This window comes from Nerophis lumbriciformis, linkage group LG23, assembly GCF_033978685.3.
Source record: "Nerophis lumbriciformis linkage group LG23, RoL_Nlum_v2.1, whole genome shotgun sequence".
Taxonomy (NCBI): Eukaryota; Metazoa; Chordata; class Actinopteri; order Syngnathiformes; family Syngnathidae; genus Nerophis; species Nerophis lumbriciformis.
Genome location: NC_084570.2, coordinates 27,594,161 through 27,619,570, shown reverse-complemented (window position 1 = coordinate 27,619,570; position 25,410 = coordinate 27,594,161). Strand labels below are relative to the sequence as shown.

Below are 25,410 nucleotides of genomic sequence, written 5' to 3'. Positions count from 1 at the left end.
ACTCCTAATTTAACGTTTGTCTCAAAATATGCTAAGAATAGTATATTTTGCCGCACTACTGCATTGTACCGTACAGTAGGGAAAAGATAAAGTCATTCTTGGGTGGATCTCACGCGAGAGGAAGAGGAGGGGTTAATCATTTTGCAATGCAGTCTGCTGAAAACAATGGAAAGTGCCACGCTACAAACCAACTGACCCTGTGGTCAAAATTGGAATGGCCACAAAACACATTTTAAGGTATTCAACACTCAGCTGCTCTCTGGTGGCTAAAGTGGATAGTGCACCCCCCAATTATTTCACGTTTCAGGTGTCAGGTAAAAGCCATGTGAATCCCCTTCCTACTGTAATATAATATGTTTTTAGTCCAGTTTATAAGCAAATATGGTAAGTATTTTCAGTTCCCACAAATGTGGGAATTGAACTTCTGGAGCAAGAACAAGCTTCAAAAATTGAAGCTAAAGTGTCATCAGAAACATACTCTATGGCTTGCGAAGAATAGTATACAGTGAACACGACATACAGCACTCATTTACCGTAGATTCCGGAATATAGATTGCACCGGTGTTAGAGCCGCACCCACCAAATTTTAAAAGAAACAAATATTTTTACATATATTAGCCGCAGATACAGTATATACGATTTTCGAAAATTTTATTTACATACCTTAATTGTTTCCATACAGTGTCTGTCACACGGCAGTAAAACGGCTGATCAAACAAAACAGAAGTCATCGTCATGGACCCACTAGCTGCGGAAGCTAGCTCTCCAATCAGCTAAACAGACTCAATAACTCCACGGTGACGTTTTGGTGAATTTACTGAAGAAAGGTTTGTTGCTGGAAGTCGGAAGTTTGCTGCTATGGAAATGGAAATCGCTAAAGAAGTCAGTTCTAGCAATGATAAAATGACCAAAATACGATAAATATTGTACATATTACATATTGTAATGAAGGTGTCTGTTACTACATTATATATATATACTTGCGGTGTGTATATTGTACATATTACATATTGTTATGAAGGTGTCTGTTACTACATTATATATATACTTGCAGTGTGTATATTTTATATATTACATATTGTTATGAAGATGTCTGTTACTACATTATATATATATATATATATATATATATATATGTATATATAAATATATATATATATATATTGTGGCAAATGCAAGAAACACAGCGTTGTTTCTCTCAGGTCTTTATTGTAAGACTGCCAACATGAGAATGTACAATAATACAAAATATGCACTTTTATAGTGTGCCCAAGAAGACACACAAACCACACCCATTCTGCTGAGTGTGAGCATGGTCCTAGTGCCCGCCACACAGCCCCCCCCCCGAACACCCAGACAGCAAGTTATGGGGAAAACTAAAACCTCTCAGGGGGCCTCACTCGCCTGCCGTAACGGCTACAATGTCCATCCTGCGGAGGAGCAGGTGTACCTTGTGGGGCAGAAGAGATATCAGGGCCCGGTGGAGGCGAAGAACATTCAACCCTAACAGATCTTGGAGGGCGACCTCGGCGGGGGACTTGGCCCGGCAGTATTTCTTCACCTGCAACACAATGCGCCGGTTTAAGCCTGTCCAGAGAAACGCATTCCCTGCGCCCGCCCATATCCAGCACAAAGTTTTTAGGACCGCGTTCCAGCACCCTAAATGGGCCATCGTAAGGGGGTTGGAGGGGTGAACGGTGAGCGTCATGACGTACAAAGACAAAACGGGCAGACTTAAGCTCTGACGGCACAAACGACTTAGGGAAACAGTGGTGGACCGGGCTAGGAGCCAAGGACCCCCTCGACAAAAAGGGAAAAGGTCGCGGGGTGCAACCCTCAGGTAAAAATTCCCCTGGGACACGAAGTGGCTGACCGAACACTAATTCAGCGGGGGCCGCTGCAAGATCCTCTTTAGGGGCTGAGCGCAACCCGAGCATAACCCAAGGTAAACGGTCAACCCAATTGCTATCAACGAGCGCCGCACGCAATGCTGCCTTAAGCGATCGGTGAAAACGTTCACATAAGCCGTTAGCTTGGGGATGGTAGGCTGTAGTACGGTGCACCTGCACACCCAAGGACTGCGCCAACGCTGACCAAAGCTCCGACACAAACTGGGATCCCCTGTCCGAGGTGATATCGGACGGCGTGCCAAAACGCGCAACCCAAGCTGACAGAAACGCGCGAGCAACGTCTACAGAGGCAGTGGAGGAAAGAGGAACTGCTTCTGGCCATCTGGTAGTACGATCTACCATCGTGAGCAAGTGCGTATAACCTTGCGACGGAGGGAGGGGGCCAACTAAGTCTACGTGCACGTGGTCAAACCGCCTGACCGGAATCGGAAATGGTTCGAGGGCCGTCTTAGTGTGCTGGTGGACCTTGGCGCGCTGACATGCCACGCATGCGGCTGCCCACTGCCTAACATCCTTCCTAAGGCCAGGCCAAACAAACTTGGCACCAACCAACTTGACGGAAGCCCGAACGCCAGGGTGCGACAGGGAGTGTATTGCGTCCAAAACCCGGCGGCGCCAGTCTACTGGGACAACCGGCCGAGGGCGGCCAATGGAAACATCGCAGAGGAGGGCGGGACTGCCATCCTGAACCACCACCTCCTCGAGCACAAGCGCCGTACCTTCAGTTTTTAGTGCACGGATGTCAGGGTCGTCTGGCTGGTCAGCGGCCATTCCCTAAAAATCTAAACCGAGCTGCACGGGACACACGAGTACGCGTGAGAGACAGTCAGCCACAGGGTTGGCCTTACCGGCCACATGCTGAATGTCCGTAGTGAACTCGGAGATGGTCGACAAGTGACGCTGCTGACGGGCTGACCAAGGCTCTGTGACCTTTGACATGGCAAACGTCAGGGGTTTGTGGTCAACAAAAGCCGTGAAGGACCGACCTTCCAACAGAAAACGAAAATGGCGTGTTGCAAGATACAGTGCCAACAACTCTCGGTCAAATACACTATACTTCCGCTCGTTATCTCGCAGTTTACGACTGAAGAACGCAAGGGGCTGCCATACATTCGCCACCCGCTGCTCAACCACAGCACCCACGGCGACATCAGACGCGTCCGTTGTCAAAGCCACGGGTGCCGCGGAAACAGGGTGGGCGAGGAGAGCAGCCTCTGCGAGCGCGGATTTAGCCCTATCAAAAGCTTGGACTCGCTGAGGAGTCCATTCGATGGAATCGCTGGCCTTTTTGTTCCGTAAGGCACCATAAAGAGGCTGCAGGAGGTGGGCAGCGCGAGGAAGGAATCGATTATAAAGATTAATCATGCCCAAAAATTCCTGCAGGGCTTTGACAGTGGAGGGGCGAGGAAAATCTGCCACCACTTGCACTTTCGAAGGCAAAGGGATCGCACCCAGTGACGAAATACGGTGACCTAAAAAATCGATCTCTGACAGCCCAAACTGACATTTAGAAGGATTGACGATCAGACCGTGCTCGTCTAGACGCGTGAACACTTGTGTTAGGTGTGCCTGGTGCTCCTCGGCTGAAGGACTCGCCACCAAAATGTCGTCGAGATAAACAAACACAAAATTGAGGCCGCGCAAAACTGAGTCCATTAATCTCTGAAAGGTTTGTGCTGCCCCCTTCAGGCCAAAAGGCATACGCAGGAACTCAAAAAGCCCAAACGGGGTTATTACTGCGGTCTTGGGCACGTCCTCAGCACGCACCGGCACCTGGTGATAACCACGAACTAAGTCTACCTTCGAGAAAATGGCGGCGCCAGCCAGGCGCGCCGAAAAGTCCTGGATGTGCGGAATAGGGTAGCGGTCGTGCGTTGTGATGTTGTTAAGGCGGCGAAAATCCCCACACGGCCGCCAGGAACCGTCTGACTTAGGCACCATGTGCAAAGGCGAGGCCCACGGGCTATTAGAAGGCCTAACTATGCCTAAACGCTCCATAGTAGCAAACTCCTCTTTAGCAATGGTCGATTTAGCCGCGTCAAGACGGCGCGCGCGCGCAAAAACTGGCGGGCCCACCGTGGGAATGAAATGTTCAACACCGTGTTTAGTGTCCGCGGTAGAAAAAGCGGGAATGATTAATGACGGAAAATCCGCCAGCAAACGCTGAAAAACGTCACCTGATACCAAATAATTAGCGTGTGTTAACGGTCCAAGTCCCCCCGCCTGACATGTAAAAGTTGAAAAAGACACAGCATCAATCAATCGGCGGTTAGCAATATCAACAAGCAGTCCATTAGCACACAGAAAATCCGCGCCAATAATGGGGACCATGATGGCGGCGACGACAAAATCCCACTGGAATTTGCGTCCATGGAAGCACACAGTCACCAACCTGGAGCCAAAAGTGTCGATTGATGAGCCGTTGGCGGCATTCAGCAGCGGCCCACATCCACCTGTCGCCTTGTCCGCGTCCGTGGCAGGTAATAGGCTGACTTGCGAACCGGAGTCCACCAGGAAACGTCTCCTTGACGATGAGTCGGCGATGAAGAGCAGCTCGCTTGCTTCGCCGGCGCCCACAGCCGCTACTGAACGCCGGCGTTGGAGTTTCCCGGGGCCGTGAAGGAGCATGGAGGAACACACCGTCGCGCTTTGGCGCCAAATCGTTGATGGAAGAAGCACTGGCTCGCTTCGCGCCTTTTCCGGGTAGCGACTCCCGCCACTACCGCTGGGTCCGCGTTCTCCATCGTCTGCAGGGGAGGCGCTTCTACGCTTTGCACGGCAAACCGTCTGGAAGCCAGAAGCACCCGGTCAGCTTCTTCAGCCAAGCCCCGGTAATCGCCGGAGGTCAAAGAAGTGGAGTTAGCTAGCACCGCACGGGCCGCAGGTGGTAGCTGCCGCAAGAAAAGATGCGGGAAAATGAACCCGCCCTCCTCGGAGCCCAGCAGCGACAGCATATTGTCCATTAAATCCACGGCGGTGCTATCGCCCAAGCCCGGCAGTGAAAGAAGTCTATCTGCTCTCTCAGCGTCAGTTAGAGTGAATCTCCGAAGTAGAAGATTCTTTAGTGCAGCGTACTTGTCGCGCTGTGGAGGCGTTCGCAACAGCTGCATTGCGCGGCGAGTGGTCGCCTGGTCGAGGGCTGTTACGACCAAGTAATACCGGGAGTCGTCGCCGGCGATTCCTCGCAGGTGGAAAAGTGCCTCGATGTGCTGGAACCATGATGCCGGGTCGCTCTGCCAGAACTCCGGAAGCTTTGTCCCCGCGGGTAATGCAGGTTGCTGGAGTTGGGGCGACATGGCCGATGAAGACACTGCTTCCTCTTCTGCGTGAAACATTGTCGGGGTCACCAATGTGGCAAATGCAAGAAACACAGCGTTGTTTCTCTCAGGTCTTTATTGTAAGACTGCCAACATGAGAATGTACAATAATACAAAATATGCACTTTTATAGTGTGCCCAAGAAGACACACAAACCACACCCATTCTGCTGAGTGTGAGCATGGTCCTAGTGCCCGCCACAATATATATATATATATATATATATATATATATATATATATATATATATATATATATATATAATATATACGTTCAGTGTGTAAATAAAATGTTGATGGAGGCTTTTAAAGTTGTTTTAGAGCAGGGGTCCCCAAACTTTTTCACTCGGGGGGCCGCATTGGGTTAAAAAAATTTGGCCGGGGGCCAGGCTGTATATATATACATATATACATTGTCTTTATAATCCGTTTTGTCATTTAACATCAATTAACATTGATGTTCATCAACATTTAACATTGTCACGTTATTGATTGGAAAATTCATTTTTAGACAATATGATTTGCCTGAGCGGCTAGGAGACACCAAGAGTAACAAGCGGTAGAAAATGGATTAGAAAGGAAAGATTAAAAAAATAAAAATATATTTTTTTTTAACTTGGGACTTCATGTGGGCCGGATTTTGGATGCTGGGGGCCCGGATCCGGCCCGCGGGCCGTAGTTTGGGGACCCCTGTTTTAGAGGCTTTGAAGGCGGTAACGATGACTACTACGTAAGCGTTTATTATCATCAAAAAAAAAAAGACATTTGTTCTTGTCCCTTTTGGCAAATTGCAATGGCTATTAGCAAAATAAAAAAAGTGCAGTTCCCCTCTAAGATTAGTCTTTGTTGTGCCTAATATGTTGGTAAAAAACGCCAAATTTAATGGTTGTTGTTCATTGAAAATGATTTTATTCAGACAATGTTCAACATTTTTGTGTATCAGTACTTGTGATCCTAACCAAGGCTAGGAAGAGTTGTTCATAGATAAGATTAAAAAGGAGTCGTTTTTCGTTCATTCAAAGGATAGTTTGTGTTGTTCAACGACCTTTATGTTTGTTTTTAGTGCCTCCAACAAATTCACCGAGGTCTTGCGATGGAATGTGACGGAGGAGATGGAGCAGTCAGGGACAAACATAGTTCTCATCCTGCAGAGGATAAGTAGAGAGATGAGCGCGTCTCTGGGCTAGGAAAGAGATGTGTAAGTACAGGGTAGACGAAACATGCCAGGAACAGAGGTAGTGTGCGTGGGTGTGTGAACAAGGCGGGTGAGTACTTTGTGAGTCTGTGACTCATACTGTACTTGGTTGCTCACTGTGGTCTGGCACCCTGTAAATAATAATATCACAAATGTGCATGGGATTGAGCATCGGAGACCAACACTGGATTAGGGTTTTACGTTATACTGGTACTAGTAAAGTACCGTGATATTACAAACGTTTATAATTAATCATATTTGGAACTATACCACCTCTAAAAAGTACCGTTCACGTCATGACATTACTGGTTTTACGAGCAGTGGAGCATGCAGTAGTTACAAGCAGACACAGTGTGTAGACAGAAAAGGGAGAATGGACGCATTTTGGCTTAAAAACTAAATATAAAGGTGAAGTTATAACACTGAAACGCCCTCAGGAAGAGGTGCTTTAAGACATGGCTAGCTAGCTAGCGGCTAACGTTCATCCGCAGTCTGCAGTGTTTTAGCTACTTCTAAATCACTAATCCTCGTCTCTATGGCGACAAATAAAGTACGTTTCTTACAAGTATCATCCCTGCAGGACGAGGAATAGGTAAACATGTTTACTACACACCGTAGGAGGATAAAATAGCTCACCGGCTTCACAATGTAAACAAATGCTATGGGTGGATCTTCACCTGATATCCACTGTAATGACACCAAGTACAAGAGTGTATTTAGTCCCTATGTGTCAAAGTCAAGGCCTGTGAATGAATTATCTATGGCCCCCGAGATGATATTTGATTAGTATTAGAACCAGCTTGCAGGCCACAACCGCCTGCTCCTGTTTTGCACGCACCAATACTGCATCAGTGTTGGCGCTAGGAATTTTCAAAATGGGGTCCCAGGGACCCCATCAAGTCCTAAAAATGGGGTCCCACAGTACATTTTTGGGGTCCCACTTTATTGTAACCGTTTTGAAAACAAATGATAAATGTATGCATTATCCTGTTATATCTCACATTCTATATTGTGTTTTGGAAAAAGGTTGTCAACGTTACTTAATTCATTAAAAAAAGAAAATACAAAAGAAAACACATTTTTTGTATATGTTAATTTATTCAGTTATAAAGATTCATTCACTTTCTTCTTTCCTTCATGGATCTAAACTTTACCGCTGCCGGTATTTTTTTCAATATTTTTATTGTAATATTTTCAGAATGTGTTTGTTCTATTTTTGGCCAAAGTAAGACAAATAAAACAATCTAAAGTTGTCTTTATTTTTTTGTTTTAATGCCATGATTTTAATAGTCCGGCCCGTGTGTGCACAGATTTTCCTCCATGCGGCCCCTGAGCTAAAATGAGTTTGACACCCCTGATCTAGTCGATGCTACTATTATTACATCGATATTTTTTAGCATCACAAAATCTTTTTAACGTTTTTTAAAAATGTATAATATGATTATAAACTCAGGAAATACGTCCCTGGACACATGAGGACTTTGAATTTGTCCAATGTATGATCCTGTAACTACTTGGTAATGGATCGATACCCAAATTTGTGGTATCATCCAAAACTAACGTAAAGTATCAAACAGAAGAATAAGTGATTATTAGATTTTAACAGAAGCGTAGATAGAACATGTTGAAACAGAAAATAAGCAGATATTAACAGTAAATGAACAAGTAGATTAATAATAAATTGTCTACCACTTGTCCTTAATAATGTTGACAAAATAATAGAATATAAATGACACAATATGTTACTGCATACGTCAGCAGTCAAAAATAGGAGCCTTTATTTGCTCACTTACTAATAAAAGAAAAGTTGTCTCGTATGTTCACTATTTTATTTAAGGACAAAATTGCAATAGGAAACATATGTTTAATGTACCTTAAGATTTTTGTGAAAATAAAGCCAATAATGCAATTTTTTGTGGTCCCCTTTATTTAGAAAAGTATCGAAAAGTTTCGAAATCCATTTTGGTACCGGTATTGGGACAATCCCACACTGGATGCCTTTTCCCAATCTCACGAGTCCACTTCACATGTCTCCTGTTTTGCTGTTATTTTTAACCAGTGCTGAATCACTGTTCATGAGTCACGCCTGCAAGTCTACTGCTCCAAATTTCTACAAACACCAACCTATTTCTTCCTTCCCCTTGCTCACTTCATCTCGCTCCATCTCAGACAAAGAAACCTTGTGTGTGTGTGTGTGTTTTTTTTTGTTTGGTTTTTTTTTGCCTTCACGTGTTCATGCATGCATATATTTGTGTGCGCGAGCGGGTTCTAACCTCAAGCTCTCTTTGGAGACAGTCCTGACTCCTGGCCTCTCTGAGTTTTGTCTGTTTGCGTGCCAGATCCTGCTATATTCGAGCACCCTTGCACACACTGACGCCACACTAACTCAACGAGCCGCAATCCTTGCAGGACAATGCAAACTTAGAGACGTGCGCTCCGTCCCTTCGGTCTATGTAGTCCCCTGCATCTGTCACCACGATAGATCCCGGCGGGCTTGGCATGATAAAAGCGCTATTGTGCAAAATGCTTAAACTAGACAAGCAAACAGGGGGGCGGTTAATGAAGTGAGGGAGAAACAGCAGAAGAGACAAAGTGTTTTGCAATAGGTTGGAGCAGAAAATGCAGTTCTTCTTCGTTACATGCGTCCGTGGAGCTTGCCAAACATCTGGAGCAAAGTTAGAAAAGCGCTGAATGAAAATAATTTTAAACAACAGTGGCTTGGTTGTGCGACGCCGGACGCCAGCCAGTTAAAACAGTCCCGGTTGGGTTATCTGTCTCGGAGTGGTTATCGAACAGACGCTTTTATTGCCAGTCGTGTCTCATAGCCCGTGTTTAAAACCACACTCTCGGTGAGTGCGCTTGTACGTTTACACTTTTACTGTCACCGTCAGGCCTCGCCACGCCTCCAGACGCCGTATACTTTAAGGCTGAGAAAATATTCCAACTTTTAAAAGATGCTATGAAATGCTGCCATGAAATATTAAACCCAGGTCTAATAGCTGTCCTTGTTTCCCTTGTTTTATTCTGCTTTTCAAAATGTGTGTTTAGTTTGGCTGTGGAGGTGTGTTCGCCTGCCTCCTTTCTTCTGTTGCACAGACTCTGGAGACTAAACAGACCCAGTTGTAAAAAACCGCAATGGGAAACAGTTGTTTAAATTCAAAACAGAAATTTGTAAAATATTATTTACCTCTCTGTGTGTACTGAATTTTGATTCAAAAAGTATTGGTGGACCAGCCTGGATGCCTTTTGTGTTAAAGTAGCAGTAAAATGGAAAAACAAGTTGCCTCTATATTGAAGCTATTATCAAATATATCTTATTTATGACACCAAAAGACGTCCAAAGTTTGCGGATAAATACAAAACCCAAAACCAGTGAAGTTGGCACGTTGTGTAAATGGTAAATAAAAACAGAATACAATGATTTGCAAATCCTTTTCAACCTATATTCAATTTAATACACTGCAAAGACAAGATACTTAAACGTTCGAACTGGAAAACGTTGTTATTTTTTGCAAATATTAGCTCATTTGGAATTTGATGCCTGCAACATGTTTCAAAAAAGCTGGCACGAGTGGCAAAAAAGACTGAGAAGGTTGAGGAATGCTCATCAAACACTTATTTGGAACATCCCATGGGTGAACGGGCTAATTGGGAACAGGTGGTTGCCATGATTGGGTATAAAAGCAGCTTCCATGAAATGCTCAGTCATTCACAAACAAGGATGGGGCGAGGGTCACCACTTTATGAACACATGCGTGAGCAAATTGTTTAAGAACAACATTTCTCAACCAGCTATTGCAAGGAATTTAGGGATTTCACCATCTACGGTCCGTAATATAATCAAAAGGTTCAGAGAATCTAGAGAAATGCCTGCACGTGAGCAGCAAGACTGAAAACCAACATTGAATGCCTGTGACCTTCGATCCGTCAGGCGGTACTGCATCAAAAACCGACATCAGTCTGTAAAGGATACCACCACATGGGCTCAGGAACACTTCAGAAAACCACAGTCAGTAACTACAGATTGTCGCTACATCTGTAAGTGCAAGTTAAAACTCTACTATGCAAAGCCAAAGCCATTTATCAACAACACCCAGAAACGCCGCTGGCTTCGCTGGGCCCGAGCTCATCTGAGATGGACTGATGCAAAGTGGAAAAGGTAAAAGTGTTGTGTGGTCTGACGAGTCCACATTTCAAATAGTTTTTGGAAACTGCGGATGTTATGTCCTCCGGAACAAAGAGAAAAAGAACCATCCGGACTGTTTAGGCGCAAAGTTCAAAAGCCAGCATCTGTGATGGTATGGGGATGTATTAGTGCCAGAGGCATGGGTAACTTACACATCTGTAAAGGCACTATTAATGCTGAAAGGTACATACAGGTTTTGGAGCAACATATGTTGCCGTCCAAGCAACGTTATCATGGACGCCCCTGCTTATTTCAGCAAGACAATGCCAAGCCAGGTGTTACAACACGTGGCTTTTGTTTTTAATTTACGAATTACACAACGTGCCAACTTCACTGGTTTTGGGTTTTGTAGATATGATCAAAACAGTATAAATTTCACTGAGATTCCGAGCCATTTTAGGAGTTAATGATGAAGCTAGACACGTGATTCGTGATGTAGAGGAGGAACCACAGATCTCGTCCCCATCAGGTAAATTATGATCCGGGACCTTATATTTTTGAGCCCGAACTCAAAGAGGATGAGAAATACGTTTTAGAACCCGGGTGCTAAACGGATGTAGCTTTATTGTGACACTATAGCATTAGCAGCATTGATAGGTGCTAAACATACAAACTAACCATAATAAACCATAATAAAACAAACTTACTGTAATATTTTTACTCTCGCTGGGATGTCATAATTACATTTAGAAGAAGATGAATCACAATCGTCACGAAAGTCTGAAAAAAGTTCCTGCTGGAAGCGTCTTTTGGGGTCTTTTTCGCTATCTCGGGGTACGTGAAAGTGGACCAGCCTGTGGGTACATGGCCACATGTGTCTACTAGCAGGTGAGAGATGCATGAATTATCATCTAGAATTTATTTTTAGCAAGTTTGAGACCAAGCAGAAGCAGCCGTCGGCTTATAGTGTGTCGACAATAACGCCGTAAGCTAGCATTAGCTTACTGCTATCAATGAGCCGCTAAAATAGTTTGTCTGCGTTAGCACTTATAATAACAATATCACTCATATTTGCTTCATTTTCGGTTCACGACATGTAAATGGAGTATTGTTGGTACTTTCTGGATGTTTTTAGAGAGTATAATGAGAAGACCCTCAATCTGTTAACTCATTTGTTAGATAATTATTTACGTTTTGGAATGCATAAAAAAGCCAAGCACATGTGTTCTTGTCTTACATAAGGATTGTGAATGATACATTTTTGTGTATTTCCAGTATGACTGATCTAATAATATGGTCAGAGTGCAGAAGCGTTACTACACTGAAGTAGAATCTGTGAATATTACCGAAGGTGTTCGGAGTGAAATATTCAAAATGGCCGACTGAATTTGTGGCATTTTGGGACATTGTAGACATAATTTGCGGATCGTAAATACAATTGGATATTTAATGGAAACACAAATAAGCATATTAAGTCAACTTGTTTTCCCATTCTTATGGTACTTTAAAGGGGTCATATCATGATTGTTTTCTATTTTTTAAAACACTTCATTTTTGTCTACATAGCATGTAAAAATGGTTATTTGGTCAAAATTTTGCATAGATTTTGCTTTAAAGTCCTATCTTTAAGACACTTTCTGGCTGCAACTATAAAGGGCTTGTTTTGAGATACAGAGTTGTGGACATAAAGTAAAGAAACCCGGCTATACATTTCGAGTACAATACGCTGGCAAAGGTAAAATGCTACAGTCTTTCTTTCTCCAATGCTAAATCCTGGACGTACACATGTGTGTATTGACGCTTTCTTTCAACCACATCACTAATTATTACTCACTGCAGACTTCATGGGAGCCAACAAAGATAATAAAACATCACTTACTGTACAACGTCTGCTGTCATTAGGATGCCGGCCGCTTGGATGTTCATATATTCCCATTTCGATGGAGAATGACTCATAATCCTCATGAAGAAAAGAGCGTTGGAGCGAAGTGTCTTTTTGCGTCATACTCATCATTTCCGGGTCTAAATTGGCTGTCAAAGTGCACCAACTTTTCGAAATACGTCCTCGTCCTTCTACTATCAAGGTGAGAGGCATGATTTATTGTCTACAATAAAGTTTGACGAGCAAGGAAACGTGGAAGCAGCTGATCAGTCGATCGTGTCAACATTGGAACACAAGCTCATGATAACGTTGCCGCTATAAATAGCCCTTATAATAACAATATCACTAATACTTGTACATATTCAAGTTACGACATGTAAATGGAGTATTGTTGGCTCTTTTTGGATGTTTTTTAGAGGGATTTATGGGCGTAAGAGAGGACCTCCCATTGGCTCGGCCGTATGCGGACTTTAATTTACATGTTAGAATGCATACGTCATCACGTGTCTTTCAAAATGATTGTGAACGATAGGAAAACATGGGGGGGGAAAGTACAGTTCCCCTTTAAATAAATCCAATCAACAATATGATTTGTCTGAGTGGCTGGACAGGATACGTAAAAAAAAAATATATATATATATATATATATATATATATATATATGTATATTTATTTCCTCGCACTTACTCTATTTGAAAGGTGGAGACTAGCGGCAGGCCAACTGTCCTTCTGCAACCACGCCTGCCAGCATTGCACAGAGTGCGGTTTTGTATTGTTAAAATATGCAGGGCCACTTATACTTGTACTCTTTGGCATTAATGTCGCCGTGGCAGTAGTTCCAAGTCCCTGACAGCCTCGCACCATGACAGGGCCCTGGCTGTTGGATGTGCGTCTGTCGAGCATACAGTGTCCACGCCATTCATCTCACCGCAACTCACATTTTCTACTACGCGACGGCTCGGCACGCCGAACACAGAGGAGTTGACGTCGCTTCTCGACACAGTTCTCATTCGACTTCCTTTTGGCGCGGCAGAGTTGAACTTGGCACCGGGGAACGTGACTGTGCATTGTTCTGTTTGACAAAGTGTTGCCAAAGCAAGCTGGGGCTCATGCGGTTCCATCTAGCGTTTGATGGACGATGCCACTTGATGAAGCGTTGTCTTCAGGATCGTACATCACGGGCTGTTCTGCTAAGACTTTGTCAACATGCCATGAATCGTTTAATCCCTTGATCAAAACACGCAGTGTGGAGTGGTGCGCGTTCAAACCTCAGCCTACATTTCTGTGGATGAACATTGGAGCAATTGTCAGGAGTCTTTGTCACTTTTATACCAGTTGATTTCATGTCGCCTCATTAACGTCAGAAGTGGGAGAAAGTTTGTCCTTTTCCTCTGTAATCGAATGCTTGTTGTGAAAGAGTCTAGACAAGTGGGTCAAGGGTTCGGTACATCCGAGGCTTGAACTCGTCTTTAGCGAGCCTCCCTGTGTTTAAGTTGGCGCGCATACGAAAAGATAACCCTCGGGCTGTCTTTCGCCCAGTGTTGATCAGTTGTGATATGTGTTCACCTGCACAAACACAGATAGATCAGAGTCACATACCTATTGTAGTCGTAATGGAGAAGGTGAGTGAACACATTTAGCATTCCACACCAAAAAAAAAATTATATTTATTATTATTATTCCGCTGCAAAAGTTTGCTGGAGGCTACAGCCCACAGTTTTGAGTATCAAAATGTTCGGCTTGACTGGGAATCGTGAGTTTTCTAAGAAAATGAATAGAAAAATATCCCAGGTTACCCAGAATTCCAGATTTTGCAGGACATTTTTCTCATTGAAAATGAATAAGCTATTTCAACTTGCACAATTTCCACATTTCTCAACCAATTCGAACTGTTCCATCATCCTCACAGTCTTCTCACCTTGGATAATCAAACTACCATTTTCCAAGCTTAATAAAATTCCATGAATTCCCAGAATTCCCGGTTATCCAAAGCCTTATTTTCACTTGTTCCTGGAAAGTTCTAAATTTTTATTACATTTTTCCACCGTTTCCAACCATTCCACCTTCAAAGTATTCTTCTTAGTTGGGACAACAAATGTACTTATTTTTTCTCCATACAAATTCACGGTTTTCCCGAGATTGTAGGAATTCCAAAAAACCCATTCAAATTCAAACTGTAACTACTGTCAACTGTAACTGTCAACATTTTTCAACCGTTTCAGAAAATTTGAACACCAACCCCTTCTTATCTTCTAGGACTTCTTGTATCAATATTTTCCAAAAACACCCATTTCCAGGAAATTCCCAGTCAAATAAATGGACATATTCATAGTACTACAACGCCCTAAATTCCCAAATTTTTGCGCCATTTTTAAACTTTATTCCAACCTTTCAACCATCCACACATACTACTCTTCCAGTATATTGAACGCAAAACATGTTTTCCCTTTCTCAAAATTCCCAGTTTTCCCAGGATTGCCTTGAATTTCTCCCGATTGACTATGAATGGACAATATACAATCCACTAAATATCCCAAATTTCTCATCAGATTTGAACCGTTCACGCTACTCATCCTGGACATTCCAGCCAACATGTTTCCTTGTTCCAAAAATCCCATGATTACCCGGAATTACCAGGAATTTCCCCCCATTGAAAACGAATGGGCAATATACAAACGTCTCCATTTCCCACGTTTCTCAACCGATTGGAACCGTTCCCACATCCACTCACTCTTCTCATCTTAGATAATCAAACTACCATTTTCTAAGTTCAAAAAAATTCCCAGAATTCCCGGTTATCCAAAGCCTTATTTTCACCTCTTCCTAGAAAGTTTTCACAGTCCACATTTCTCAACCATTTCCAACCATTCCACCTTCAAAACCTTCATATATTCTAGGACAATTGTGCTTGTATCAATATTTTCAAAAACAAAACAATTCCCAAATTTTCCGGAAATTCCCATTCAAAGAAATGGACATATTCATAGAACTACAATGCCCTAAATTCTCAAAATATCGCGTCATTTTTAAACTTCATTCCGACCTTTCAACCATCCACACATACTACTCTTCCAGTATATTGAACGCAAAACATGTTTTCCCTTTCTCAAAATTCCCAGTTTCCCCGGAATTTCCTGGAATTATCTCCCTATTGAAAATGAATGGGCAATATACAATCCACTGCATATCCCAAATTTCTCATCAGATTTGAGCCGTTCCCCCATCAAAACTCTCCACTCACCTTGGTCATTCAAGCCAACATGTTTCCTTGTTCCGAAAATTCCCTTATTACCCGGAACTACCAGGAATTTCCCCCTATTGAAAACGAACGGGCAATATGCAAACCTCTCCATATCCCACGTTTCTCAACCGATTGGAAACGTTCCAACATCCGCATACTCCACTCACCCTGGACATTCAAGTCAACATGTTTCCTGGTTCCGGAAATTCCATGATTACCCAAAATTACCAGGAATTTCCCCACGTTGAAAACGAATGGGCAATATACAAACCTTTCCATATCCCACATTTCTCAACCGATTGGAACCATTCCAACATCAGCACACTCCACTCAACCTGGACATAGGACATTCACACGCAATCCCTACCGGAATTGCAAATTGTAGTCTAGTATTGATGTGCTACGAGGTCAGTATCACTCAACAATACCTCTTTTGTCTCTCCACAGGTCAACCAGTAGCCAGATCCACACCCATCCACCCCACCCAACCATGCCGGACGCAGCCTAGCAGCCAACTACGCAACGGAACCAAACACCATGCACACTCCCCTCACTGTCCGCATCCCGCGCCGCACACGCACACACTCCAGTCTGGCGGGGACAGGAACGGGGGCCCTCATGCGCATCCCAAACTGGGTTCCCTCCCAAAAGGAGGCTCATCCACCTCTTCCTCCTCGTCGGCGGGACCCAGGCACGGCAAGAAGTTGCAGTCTAACCCTTCCATCACCTCCCAGAGCAGCAAGAGGAGCAAAGGCAGCTCCAAAAGTAGCTCCAAGAGCAACAGCTCCCAGATTCCCACAGAAGCACAGGATGGTAAGATTCAAAGTAATTCAACATCAACACTCTCACTTGTGCAACTCTATGGCTTCGACCACTGTTAATTGTTTAGAACTAAGCCGGCTGAATGTTCAACATTTACAGCATGACTCATGACAGACTGCAAAAGTAGGGTATGAATCATTTTAATATAGAGGTCTAACCCGAGCACTAACTTGGCAGCGTAGTGATCCAGTGGTTAGCACTGTCGTCTCGCAGCAAAAAGGATCCTACTGTAGTTCTAAGGCCTTTTTGTATGGAGTCTGTTGGTCCTCATTGTGGCTTGTCTCCATCCCTGTCCTCACCCAAGTGTCCAAAACCAGACACTACTTCCATAAATTGCCCATTGTTTTGTGAATGTGAGTGGTTGGCTCGCTCTCTAAGCTTGCATGCCCTAAGACACAGGTGTCAAACTCAAGGCCCGCGGGCCAGATCTGGCCCTCCATGTCATTTTATATGGCCCGTAAAAGCCTGGAAATAATGTGTCAATAAAATACCTTATATTTTCCTTTTTTACTTTCTTATTTTCTTACTAAAGGTATTAGGGTTTTTTTCTAGTTTGACAGGGAAAAAAAATATTTTAACAAATATTGTATTGTCTAACTTTTTTGATCTAAATCCAAATAAATACTTAAATATCTGCTTAACTTATGATTTTGAAGCAAGTTATCCATCAAATTGTACACTATAAAAATTACCAATACTGTAACATTTTGGGAGTTTTTTTTTTTACAGCATATTACTGTAAGTTGAAAAAAAACGACCAATTTTTTTTTTTTTACAGTAAAATTCTGTCGACTGAGTTTGTTTTTTACGGTCAAATCCACGGTTGATGATTTTATTGTACCACGTTTTATTATGGTAAAAAGAACTGGCAGCTAAGTTGCCAAAATTAAATTAAACAGTGGTACTGTATTTATATTCGCAGTAATATGTTGTAAAAATAATAATAATAAAAAAAAAAATATATATATATATATATTTTACAGTAAAAGTCTGGCAACTAAGCTGACAGTTTTTTTCTGTAAAAAACAGTGGTAAAAGCCACAGATTTTTTTTTACTCTTTATATAAAACATTTTTTTAAATATTTAAATTCATAGGCAAATGCATTAATTATTTACTGTTACAAGCGGTCCTCTAATGGCAGCCATGACTGCGGTGTGGCCCTCAATGAAAACAAGTTTGACACCCCTGCCCTAATACAATTACAATACAATACGATATAATTATTGAGTTAGTTGGACTTTTCAGATACAAATGAATGTCTTCAAATCAAATAATCAGCAATCTACTGTAATTTACCTAGAAGAGGCTGTTAATTGCGGAATGTATGCAGCAAACCTGTCAAGATCTAAAATTGTATTTCTAAAAATGTTTTTAGTTGTAAGAGCTATCTACTTATTTTTAGTTAATGACTTTACAGCATAATCTTAATTTTAGCATGGGTAATTATATTGTATATATTCTAGTTAAAATTGAAAAAATAACAATTCAAATAAGATATTTTGGTTTTCTCACATAAAGAAATTGTGTTTAAAGATTCTGCAACATCCAAAGAGGCTGCTTGATTTAAGAATTGGAAGTTGAATAATGTTTGTTTTCAAAATAAAATACTTATATTTTTCTTAAAAGTCATGCTAATTTCTCTATATAGAAATCTGAATTTAGGATGTAAAATGAACGAGCCACATGGATAGATAATTTCACTACTTTTTAGTATTTTTTCCTCCTAAAATCTCATCTTATCTTATATTTTGTCAGGTCTTTTTTGCAGTGACTGGACTTATTTGGAATTAGACTATAACACTGCGGTTATACGGTATACCCGTACTAATAAAGTACCGCGGTACTAATGAATTTTAAACGATACTCTACTGCCTTTGAAAAAAAAAATACTGCTACCATTTTTCATCCGCATGCTGCCGTGTGGCGGGGACATACAGAGCGGAGGAGCATGTTGAGTGTGTCAGCGCGCACACACTCACAGAGTGCGCACAAGCAGAAACAGTGAGGAGAGGAAAAATGCCAAATAAAGGCAATTTTATTGGTTAATAAAAAAGGTGCATGAATCGCAATATGAAGGTATTTGGGCTTCAAAACTATCGTTCAAAGCAATGTTCCCTCTAAGGTGTGCGCCTGTGCAATTGTGCACTGCTCAAGCGTCCTCTGCGCACGGCAAATCTATGCAACGCACAAAATCAAATAAAAAAATAAGAGCATAACAATTTTCGACACGACACGGACACGACAGAGAAAACAGTTTTTGTCATCATTGTTCAAATATTGTAATGTCTGTCGAGACGCTTTGAGGACATGAATTCCACCCATCACTTTACTGAGCAAAACTCTTTATTGTCGGCCATAAACACATCACCAAAACATTAGTAAAAAAATTATATCTAGCAAAACTGGTCATTTTCTGCAGTACAAACCAGACCAAAACCAACTTTGTTATATCAACAGCAGCCGCTCGCTCTTTCTCACTTGCGCCAACACATGCACATATGGCACTTAGCCAGTAATGTGTTTACAGCCACACAAAAAGTCGGACAACTCCAACACCACACATAAAGTGTAATTCCAGGTCGTTACACTATGATTTACCAATCAAATGTGTGCTTATTCTAGTGTCATTTATTAGGAATCTTAATTTATAAATATTAATCATGAAATGCTGTTAGTATATTAAATAAATACTAATAAAAATATATTTTTTACAAACAGGAAGTTGCAGGAATGTACACATGATCCCCTGCTTACATCTCATTGTGCAACATGTCAATGTTTTAATGGGAACTAAATGCAATGTCTGAAAGGGGTCCAAATTATTTCCAAAGCAGGACCTCCACGCAGACAAACAATACAAGTACACAGTTCATGAAAAACAATATGTTTCGATACTGTCATTGTAAGTGGGCCTAAACACTTATATTAGAAAATAACCTCATGGAAATGACTGCTGTCATTTGATTATAATAATAAGAGAATGTTGTCTGTCTATCTGTGTTGGCCCTGCGATGAGGTGGGGACTTGTCCAGGGTGTACCCCGCCTTCCACCAGAATGCAGCTGAGATAGGCTCCAGCACCCCCCGCGACCCCGAAAGGGACAAGCGGTAGAAAATGGATGGATGGATGGAGATTGAACTTGTTATTTAGTCAGGTTTGGGACGGGTGTGCTGGTGTAGCCACAGTGTGCACATCTGATGTTACTCACATGGGCTCCACTGAATGCTCAGGGAGTTTTTGCGTTTGCTCACACACATGAAAAATTAGCGGGAACATTGGATCAAAGTGACGCTTTAAACACAGAAGTGTCAGGTTGCAAGCAGTGTTTTAAAACACGCCTCACCAAAGGTGGCATGATTAACGTATTACCACCTTTGCTTCAAACGTAGCTAAACAATAAAATAAGCAGTTGGATCGACAGGTAATAAAGTTAACTCGTTCCTCTGTTGTGCATATGTAGATGCGTAGACGCGCACACAGCTGTTTGGCTTGATGACAATTATTAGCGGATTCCAAAACGCCCATGTAGCGTAAACTAATGCAAGTGAAATGACTGAATTTTGTAACACATTCCTATAATTTGTGTTCTATCTTTAACAATGTGTTTTTTTTAACCTACTACATTTCCTATCTGTGTACTTGTATCCATAGTATTGTTTTTAGTATTTAATAATGATAGTATTTGTCTTAAAACACAGACCAAGAGTGGCAACCATAAATCTTAAAGCATAATGTCAATAAAGGTTTTTACTCTATTCTAAACTAATGCTAAATTATGGCAGACCATATGTAATATATCAAATTGTAAATTGTTCTTTGAGCGCAACAAGAAAAGCCCAATGTGTTTAATGCCTTTTAATTTTTATTTTAATCTTCTGAAATTATTTATTGAGTACAATAAGAACCATATGCTAAACGTATCAAAAAAATTGTTTGTTAAAATGAAGCCAAAAAATATATATTTTTTGTGGTCACTTTTATTTTCAAATATTATCGCAAAGTATTGAAATACATTTTGGTACCGGCACCAAAATATTGGTATGGGGACAACCCTACACAATACATAAATAAATACAATTAAAAAATCAAACCATGAATGCTTAAAACATAGTGCAATAAAACACTAATAATTCACATGTATATACAACAGATGTTATGAAAAGGATGTAGTTTTATGACACATTCAGTATGGGGCGATGTTGTCTGCTGAGGATATTAATACTTCACAACTCTTTGACATGGCAGCGATTTACCCTATTTTGGCGGGGGTGGGAGTCATCTGGAAAAAGCCCAATGTTAAAATCAGGGTCCTATTGGTATATCCAGGACTGGCTTGTGTTAACATTGTGGGGCATTTAGGAGCTGCATAATTAGCGTGACACCACCATGTCTAAATTGCCAATAAATTCAACAAAGAAGATAATTGTGTTGTGCTGCATAGTAACATTATCCATAAACAAACGGGGTTGTCTGTGTTGTCTTTTTCACTCTTTCTAAAATGACGTTGTGTTTCTGAACCATACTGTTTCATGAAAAGCAAGGCCTACAAGACTGAAAGGTAGAATACTTATATATTTATGTGTCCTATAGTAGACACATAGGGGGACAATGCAAGTAATCCAAACAGCTTTCCCCTAAAAGATTGTATATCTTGTGGTGTATCCCAAGGGTCAATCGTGGGACCAAAATTATTCTACTTATATGGATAGAGATTAACTTTGTTTACCCCGTGGGAAAGTTCCCTCAGGGCAGGGATTGGCAACCCAAAATGTTGAAAGAGCCATATTGGACCAAAAATTCAAATAGAAAATCTGTCTTGAGCCGCAAAAAAACAAAAGTCTTATATAAATGTTATAATGAAGACAACACATGATGTAAGTGTCTATATTAGTTATATTAGCCTACTATCAAAATCACTTTAAAAGTCTTACATGTGTTTTAATGAAGACAACACATGATGTAAGTGTCTATATTAGCTATGTTAGCCTACAGAAATGTTGACATTTTAATATTTATCATACACATTTTTACAACTTTGGAAAAAATTAGTAAAACAAAGGCTTCTCAAAGGGTGACATAATTCCTGGAAATGACTGGCTTAGAATGGCCAAAGGTATAAATGTGTGTCCAAGTTAAAGGAAATGGCAGGCTGTCTTCTTGTAGAGGATTTACTACAATCTTTGCAAGCTGGCAAACGTTTGCTGTGGTTTGGAACAACATGGCACACAGACAACTATCAGAAATGCAACCAATATTACATACAGATAATGTGTCATGAGATATGCAAATAAAATATAAACTAAATACACAGATTACATAAGTAAAGGAAATTAAATGAGCTCAAATATACCTACAAACGAGGCATAATGATGCAATATGTATATACAGCTAGCCTAAATAGCATGGATTTGCTTTCAATTATGCCCTGACCAAATATGCCTGGTTAGCACTCCACACAAGTCAATAACATCAACAAAGCTCACCTTTGTGCATTCACGCACAGCATAAAAGCTTTGGTGGACAAAATGAAACAAAGAAGGAGTGGTATTAAACATGTCTTTCTGTGGCAGTGTCGGAGAAAGTGTTACATGTAAACAAACTGTTGCGTCACAGTCCACCCAACTACGGTGAGTTCAAGGACCGCCAAAATTAGTAGGACAAAACAGCGCTGACCAAATACTCTCATCAGTGAAGCATAAACACAAACATATTTAACAGTGGGCTTTCTATCAATTAGGAAGGTTTGTGTCATGTTTGTCCTCCTACAGAAAACATATTAAAACAAAACATTTATTATATTCCCCCATCTTTTTCCATTTTCATAAATTTTTTTAAAATCTCCAGGGAGCCACTAGGGCTGTGCTAAAGAGCCGCATGTGGCTCTAGAGCAGCGGGCTGCCGTTCCCGCCTTAGGGAAACATTATATTATATGTACATGTAAAGCCATGAAAGACTGAAAACTAATACTGTTTGCAGATGACACTATTGCATTCTGCTCATGGTAAAATACACAGAAAGTAAAAAAAAACTAATGCGATGGAAATGAACAAACTAAAAAAAATAAACAAAATAAACAACAAACAAACAAAATTAAAAAATGTACAAACAACAAAAGGGCGATACATCTTTCAATATTGAAAAAGACAGAATACATTCTGAAACTAAAACCACTTCATACACTTTACTGTTCTCTGTTGTTACCATAGAGTAGAAGAGATGCGTAAGTAGAATTAAACTATGGGATGGATCAAGTAAAGGACTTAACAAATGTACTAATATGTGCCAGTTTAGGAAAGATTATAAGCATATAGTGTTCTATCCTCTCCAAAAGTATCATCATTTATTTTTTGAAAGTGTACAGTTTGAATATATATTTTGAATTCACAATTATTTCCATACACGGTCGAAAATAAACTTCATAAACATTATATAGATTCATCCGGTCACAACATTAGATACACAGCTGCATGTTGCACGTCAATGTTATTATGCACATGCCAAGATTAGATTAATAATAATACCTCATCCTACCTTTTTGTGTGTTTTTTTATAGTCTAAAAGCACTAGCCTTGATTTAATGTCCAAATAAGTATGTCTGCCTCGTGGTGACCTCACAACCTTGCCAGACTAAAACCATGCCAACAGAGGCCTCCAAAACGGCGTGCTTGCTCACGCCAAAGGGATTGAGCGTTAAAGCGAGTATCCAACATTGTGACATTTATAAGTCGGAAAAGACTCAAGTTTATCATGTGTGGTTGTACAGAGCATCCAGAAAGTATTCACAGCGCTTCACTTTTTCCATGGTTTGTTATGTTACACCCTTATTGCAAGATGGAATACATTATTTTTGTATCCTCAAAATTCTGCAGACAATACCCTATAAAGACAATGTGATTTTATTTTTTATTTTTAGCAAATGTATTACAATTAAAAAAAACAACAACATTATATAATCTTCATAAGTATTGACAGGCTTTGACCAATACTTAGTTGATGCACCTTTGGCAGCAATTACAGCCTCAAGTCTTTTTGAATATGATGTCACAAGCATGGCACACCTATCTTTGGGCAGTTTCTCTCATTCCTCTTTGCAGCACCTCTCAAGCTCCATCTGGTTGGATGGGAAGCGCCGGTTTTCATCCAGGATGTCTCTGTACATTTCTGCATTCATATGTCCCTCTATCCTGACTCGTCTCCTAGTTCCTGCCGCTGAAAACATCCCCACAGCATGATGCTGCCACCACCATGCTTCACTGTAGGGATGGTATTGGCCTGGTGATGAGCAGTGCCTGGTTTCCTCTAAATGTTTAGGCCAAAGACCTCGATCTTTGTCTCATCAGACCAGAGAATTTAGTTTGTCATGGTTTGAGAGTATTTCAGGTGCATTTAGGCAAACTCAAGGTGGGCTGCCATGTACTTTTTACTAAGGAATAGTTGTCCTTCTGGAAGGTTCTCCTCTCTCCACCGAAGAATGCTGTAGCTCTGACAGAGTGACCATCAGGTTCTTGGTCACCTCCCTGACTAGACTAAGATGAATGCAGCAATGTACAGAGACATCCTGGATGAAAACCAACACTTCTCATTAAACCTGATGGAGCTTGAGAGGTGCTGCAAAGAGGACTGAGAAGAAGTGCCCAAAGATAGGTGTGCCAAGAATTTGAGACTGCAATTGCTGCCAAAGGTGCATCAACAAAGTATTGAGCAAATGCTGTCTATACTTAGGTACATGTGATTTATGTGATTTAATACATTTGCTACATTTGAAAAAAAACAAAATGTTTACATTGTCATTGTGGGGTATTGTGTGTAGAATGTATTCCATTTTGGAATAAGACCGTAACAGAACACAATGTAGAAAAAGTGAATACTTTCAGGGTGCACTGAATATTGAGCTGTACGTTTTGAACATGATCAAATAAAACTATCGTATGACTGAACAAAATCAGCAGGGTGGATGCGTGTATGGATGGCTGCACTAACTAAAAGTTCAATTCCAGTTTCACAAGTTGAATTGACGAGCGAACTGTCTTCGTCCCTAGACTGCTGCGTTCACTGCATCCTGGCCTGCCTCTTTTGTGAATTCCTGACGCTGTGCAACATCGTGCTGGACTGCGCCACCTGCGGCTCGTGCGCCGGCGACGACTCCTGCTTCTGCTGCTGCTGCGCCTCCGAGGAGTGCGGCGACTGCGAGCTGCCGTGCGACATGGACTGCGGCATCATCGACGCCTGCTGCGAGTCGGCCGACTGCCTGGAGATCTGCATGGAGTGCTGCAGCCTCTGCTTCTCCTCTTGAGGGCCACGGCGCACGCTCGTCCCAAAGCCTGTCTCCGGGGAAGCGACGTGGACGCAGTCTCTTGTCCAAGCTGCAAAGCGCTATGTCCGGTCTTTGTCGCCGCGGCTTGCGGCTCTCGCTACGTCGGCTTGTCGTCTCTCTCTTTTACGGGCAGAACAGCAGCCTCTCTTGCCTCGTGCTCGCTGTCGGGCCGCCAGAGTCTCAGCCGTGTTCCAGGCGTGAGCGCGTAGACCGGATTGTTCCCAAGGAGCCCCTTGTGTGGATTTGAGTGACTGGACTTCTCCGAGCATGAAAAATGACCTCCAAAAGTCAAATGACAAAACGGATCCATTTAACCGGATTCCAGAGGTTCCGTTGATAAGAGCGGCGGCATAATGGGAAAAAACTCAGAACTGTTTCAGTCCGTCCTTCGCAAGGTTCACGTGTTCCGGTCTGATTGCGTGGCCTTGGTGACACGCGCGGCCATGAGAGGCGGATCCACTGATGTCTTTGTGCGCGGAGAAACGTACAAAAAAAAAACACAGAATAACGGCGGCTTGTGGCAATATCACGTTCTCTATGTACGCTCTTATTCAGTGGACCTAATCAACGAAGAATCATGACAGAGTCGCTCATCAGCCTGC

General features: G+C 41.8%; 1 protein-coding gene across 1 annotated transcript in view; it reads left to right on the top strand.

Annotated features, from left to right (window-relative positions):
• Positions 1-24,787, top strand: part of mdfi (MyoD family inhibitor) — a 108,245-nt gene extending 83,458 nt beyond the window's left edge. The window contains exons 4-5 of the mRNA XM_061985416.1: positions 16,118-16,483; positions 24,534-24,787. Of these exons, the coding sequence (XP_061841400.1) occupies positions 16,118-16,483; positions 24,534-24,787 (620 nt within the window). The remainder of the gene's footprint in view (positions 1-16,117; positions 16,484-24,533) is intronic.
• The last annotated feature ends 623 nt before the right edge of the window (positions 24,788-25,410 follow it).